At 39.2% G+C, this 5,568-nt stretch overlaps 1 protein-coding gene across 1 annotated transcript; it reads right to left on the bottom strand.

Moving 5' to 3' along the window:
• Positions 1 to 425: 425 nt before the first annotated feature.
• LOC110505124 (tryptophan 2,3-dioxygenase A) lies at positions 426 to 5,230 on the bottom strand. Its single transcript, XM_021584114.2, has 12 exons — positions 4,818 to 5,230; positions 4,533 to 4,638; positions 4,260 to 4,350; positions 3,906 to 3,976; positions 3,260 to 3,387; positions 2,970 to 3,156; positions 2,736 to 2,843; positions 2,505 to 2,616; positions 2,343 to 2,400; positions 2,177 to 2,256; positions 1,514 to 1,604; positions 426 to 1,386 (listed from the first exon to the last, which is right to left on the bottom strand). Exons 1-12 carry the CDS (start codon positions 4,853 to 4,855, stop codon positions 1,233 to 1,235), a joined length of 1,224 nt encoding a protein of 407 aa, XP_021439789.1. The 5' UTR covers positions 4,856 to 5,230; the 3' UTR covers positions 426 to 1,232.
• Between the last annotated feature and the right edge of the window lie 338 nt (positions 5,231 to 5,568).

The raw sequence follows: 5,568 nt of genomic DNA, 5'->3' as shown, positions 1-5,568 counted from the left end.
TATAATCTAGCCCTTAGGTGACCTATGTGATTGTTTATGTAAACTCTCCATTATTTTCTTCATCCTCATTCCTCTCTTGAGGCATTGCAGAATGCGACTTCAATCTTCCTTTGAGCCATGGATGACATTTGTTATTTAAAGGGATCCATGTGTTCCGTGTACTGCCAACTTCTCAATCAACCCTTCAAGGAACCCTTTAAGACAATTCCCATGGAGGTTAAAAAAAGGAAATCCTCGCAAACTTTTCAATAACATATTTTTATTGAGACATACATTTTATCTTCTGTTACAAAAATATATGATTTTTTTAGTAATGTGATCATTTCTATGCTGATGTTGAATGAAGTCTACATATCATTTCTCTAACATCACATAAACACCCAATATCGAAGTACTGTACAAAAACATAATACTACTCTAAAAAAAGATTAACAATATAACTTCTTTAGGGTACACATTCAGAACTCAAGTACATGGAAGGGTTCATGATTATCATTCATTAGGCTGTGTACATCACACTTTTTCATACTTTAAATACAGCACAATATTATATAAACAATATATACTATACCCTGAGTATACAGAACATTAAGAACACCTGCTTTTTCCATGATATAGACTGATCAGGTGAAAGCTATGATCCCTTATTGACGTCACCTGTTAAATCCACTTCAATCAGTGTAGATGCAGGGGATGAGATAGATTTTAAAAATCATTTTTATGACCTTTGAGATAATTGAGACATGGATTGTGTATGTGTGCAAGAAAAAATATTAAAGTGCCATCGGACTGGGTATGGTAGTAGGTACCAGGCACACCGGTTTGTGTCGAGAACTGCATCGCTGCTGTTTTTTTAACGCTCAACATTTTGCTGTGTGTTTCAAGAATGGCCCACCACCCAAAGGACGTTCAGCCAACTCGACACAACTATGGGAAGTATTGGAGTCAACATGGGCCAGCATCCCCCTGTAGAACACTTTCAACACCTTGTGGAGTCCATGCACCAACAAATTGAGGCTGTTCTGTTCTGAGGGGGAGGGATGCCTTTGTGGTTATGATGATATACTATGTTACTTGTCGCTTTATTGGGTGTAGGTGAGACTTTACCAGGTCAAAGCTAGCTTGTATGACACTCTAGATTATGTAGATGTTCCTTAGGTCTAAAGTGGCTTCCTCTCATTGGCACCTTTCCTCAGTCTTCACCGACCACTTTAGACAGTTGAGACAGTCTGCTAGTCTGAATCCTCACTACTGCAGTAGGAGCTGTCACAGTACTCTGCGGTGAACAGGAAGGTGTGCTCATTGGGGTCTAGTTTAGGCACCCAATGCCGAGGTATCAAAAACATGGCCAGGTTGAAGAGATCCACAAAGACTTTGTAGCGATCACTGTGTGAGAGAGAAGAAAAACACCTACTTAGCTCATTCTTGAAGGGGTATATAATGATATGCTTGACAGTAACTCTTGGATGCAGTTTATTTCAATAGCTAATCATATATGACAGACATGACATACCTGACAGTAGAGCGCAGATAGTGGTAGCCAGATGAGCCTCCGGTGCCTGCTTTGCTGCCAATCATTCTGTGCACCATGCACACGTGGTTGTCTGAGACACATAAGATAAATATTGCACTTGTATATATACCAGTTCCAGGTCAATTGACAGTGAAATTATAGTCTAGACCAGTGGTATTCAAACTTTTTCAGTGGGGACACCATTTTTTCTACCAGAATTGATTGGGACCCCATTTGTTTTCCCCCCAAGAATTTCTCACAACCCCACCCCAAATCTAATGACAACCCTAAAATGGTTTACATTAACACATAACCTTAATTTATTGCATTCTCATATCTTATCAAAATGAAAAGAAACCAGTAAATGTATTTACTCAGTCATTTTGGAATGATCTTTCTCAAAAACGTTTGTATAATGATCCCATACAATAATAATCTGTACTCTTAATTTTGTATTTTATTTTTCTCACCCCACTGCAGTCCCCCCCCCCCCCCCCCCGACCCTGACTTTGAATACCACTGGTCCTAACAGTTCAAAGCAAGTTTAGCATCTAGTAGAACATACAGATGGTGTAAGGGAAGCCTGTACATGCAGACACTGTTTGAATGAAATGTGACGAAGTAAACTGTTCTTTACATAAAATGTATTTTGGTGTTACTTACATCTCCATTTTGTCATGAGGGTATCAATGTCCATCAGGTTGGACAGGAGTTGGAAGGGAACCTGGAACCTGGGCTCCTCCCTAACAATCCACAATGTAGTAATTACATCTCAAATGGTGAACAAACACAAGCCTGTCTAAAATAACTGTAAGAAAACCCTTCTTACCTGTAGAAATAGATCATCAGCGCTCCTTGGAGAGCTTTGTAGGAGATCCGTCTCTCACCTGATTAAACAACAGGAAGTGAGATGGTTTCTGTAGTTTTAAACTAATTATTGGGATTGAATTGTTGAGGCAGTTTGTGTTGGCGCTAGGTGCTAAACACTCACCTTTGCCCAAAAGATGCTCATGTCTTTTGACATCAAACAGAGAAGTAAATAGCTCTTTTTGTTTCGTCATCTCTTCCATCATCTCCTCCTTCTCCTCGGAGTCTTGCATTTTCTGCCAAAGGACGATAAATATTGTCGTTTTTTTGGTCAGATTATTTTATCTGTAAGTACCCTAATGAAAAGCGATGTTGTGAGTTTTTGGTACTAGATTATTTTTGAAACAGCCAATACCTCTATTTTATTTTTTTCAAGACTCAACCCTTCAAAGATGTTGGCTTCCAGTTTAACCCAAAAGTTAAACCCATCCTCTTCAAGACCTGGGGTCCTTTCCAGCCATTTCTGAATAGAACAACAAACAGTATTGCTCAATAGTGCTATGATATCAAGTGTGGGAAATAACATCACTAAGTATTTAAATGGGATCTATTTGAAAATGTTTCAGTATTTATTTTGCTTTTCACACACCTCCACCAATTTCAGCAGGCAAGGCTCCTTCTCAGATCTAAGCAGCATCTCACTCTCATGTCCTTTGAAGTTGTCCCTGTAGTGGCGCCTGTTGTAGGGGACTCTCAGGTTGTCAGGGACCCCAATCTTGTTCTCCAACAGACGGAACTGGAGACTTTGGAACCCGGAGGCAGGGGACAGGTACTCTCTACAACACACAAAAGTAATGTGAGTTAAATATGTAAAGAGGGTATCATTTTATAAGGTTTATAAAAGCTCAAAATTCTCCATGGGTTATCTATGGGGCTTACCTGAAGTCATAGAAGTCCAAGGCGGTCATTGTCTCGAGTACGGCGAACTGGTCGACCAGCAGCCTGAAGATCATAACAATCCTGTGTATGCGGGTGTTGACCTTCAGCATGTTGCGTTCATCGCGAACCTGGTGAAACATTACAATTAAAGATGAGCTCTAACTTTTTGTCCTCAGGGGGCGCTCCTGATGCAAAAAGGGTCCCTGCAATTGGACTGCATTGGACAGAAAAAAAAGCCCACCTTTTCACGCCCGCAAACAAAGACTTAGGTCATTGACATTGTTTAAATTTAATGGCTTAATGAGGTAAAAAAAGACTGATTCATATTGTATTTTAAGCGTTTATGAATTATATGTTGGGGCTGCAGGTAGCCTAGTGGTTAGAGCATTGGGCCAGTCACCGCAAGGTTGCTTGATCGAATCCTGAGCTGACAAGGTAAAAGTCTGTCGTTCTGCCCCTGAAAAGGCAGTTAACCGACTGTTCCCCCGTAGGCCGTCATTGTAACTAAGAATTTGTTCTTAACTAACTTGCCTAGTTATATTTAGAAAAGAAAAACAATTTGCTGGGATTGAAATCAACAATTGTATAACTTTTATTACACAAAGAAAATGTTTGCCAGTGTACTCTTGCTTTCTAAGGTGCTTACATGTCCACTGATGAAAATCTCTCGCACTGAATCCAGTTCCCATAGAATCTGCTTGAACCAGAGTTCATAAGCTGAAATAAAATGATAAAAATGCAATGAATCATAATGTCCCACCTTTGCAATGCAATGAAATTGATCATTTGTTGATGGAAAGTTGATAGTGAATTGCTATTCCAAGTCTTCCACAAGTAGGTGCAACTACAATTAAAGGTTAAACTCATCTCTTGAATTGACTGGATTTCAAATGGAACAGACCCCAATCCCTGTGATAAGGGAATGCATGCATTCTAGGATTACAATTCCATTATTGATTTTCAAATCTTGATTATATTTGACCACAAACATATACTGTGCCTTGATGTGTGACAATGAAAAGATGCTCATCGTGGATTTTGTTCCCCTTCAGTTCACTCTGGAGAACTTGGGCGGTCACAACCTTATCAAGCTATAATGGAACAAATTTTCTTCATTTTAGTACTACAACTAATCCATAATTAAAATTGTACTTAATTTCCATCCCTTATGTTGGCCATGCAGTTTCTATCCGCAGAAAAAAAAGATACCATGTCGAAAACCTTGTAGAAGACGAAGTTCGATTAAACTAGATGACGATGGTGAATGCTTTACCTGAAGGTAGTCACCATAGATGATGCCACCTTTGCTGGCCTTGTTGGTTCCTTCTTGAGAGTCGTCTTCCTCTTCCTCTTCTAGATGCAGCTTGCTCTTGAATAGCCTTGGGAATGAAAAAGACAAATGTAATGGTATTGATTGGCTAATGTCATACAATTATTATTAATAATAATAAATATAACTATAGCATTTATTGATTTATTTAGAATCATTATAGGATGCCTTTGTTACAATTTCTTTTAAAATAAAAACAGAATTTGAAACGCAATAATGAATACGTACAAGTGCCTTTTCTCAAAGTATGGACATCCACCACTCATGGTTATCCAAATGATCCAAAATGAAAGCAAAAATGTTATCTTTTTTTCTGTTGATTTACTCAAACTCTGTGAGAACTCAAGTATTTATAGGCTCTATCAACATCCGGCCCACCTCCATTTGCGTCATTTGAACCGTTCTTGTTTGCCTTCTCTTAGGTGAACTCACTGGATGACCCATTCCAAATTGGCCCATTCCAAATTAAACAGACATTTTAGCAGCCTATGTTCGCAATCAACCACCACGTATCTTTGTCATTAATGCGACTCCGTGCAGCCAATGGCAATGCCCGCTTTAGGTATAACACAGATGTTATTGAAGTAGATGTTATTGAATAGAGCCTTAACTGTAATGAACTGCCACTTAATTGAGTATAACTGTGGCAATGGGCTACAAGGGAATCAGGGTCTCAATATTTGTAGTTCGGTTAATGTGTAACCAAAGCCTTAAACATCCTTTGACTTGCTGAAATGTTATAGTTTTTTCTATGTATTTGCTTTTCTGAGAACCTCATTGGCACAACCTTGACATAGCTGTACTTTTGATCTACTATTCTGGGCCGTACATATTGTCCGTTGAAGGTCCTATTGGTGGTCCCTAGACAACAACAGTTGTTGCAGACATTCAGCACTGCTGTCGTCATCCCCCCCCCCCTCCCCACATATTGTGGGTAAAGTGGAATTACAGTATAGGTAGGGTTAGGGTTAATATTCAT

Source organism: Oncorhynchus mykiss, chromosome 31, assembly GCF_013265735.2.
Source record: "Oncorhynchus mykiss isolate Arlee chromosome 31, USDA_OmykA_1.1, whole genome shotgun sequence".
NCBI classification, from domain to species: domain Eukaryota; kingdom Metazoa; phylum Chordata; class Actinopteri; order Salmoniformes; family Salmonidae; genus Oncorhynchus; species Oncorhynchus mykiss.
The sequence above is the reverse complement of the archived record's forward strand: the minus strand, read 5'-3'. Positions and strand labels throughout refer to the sequence as shown.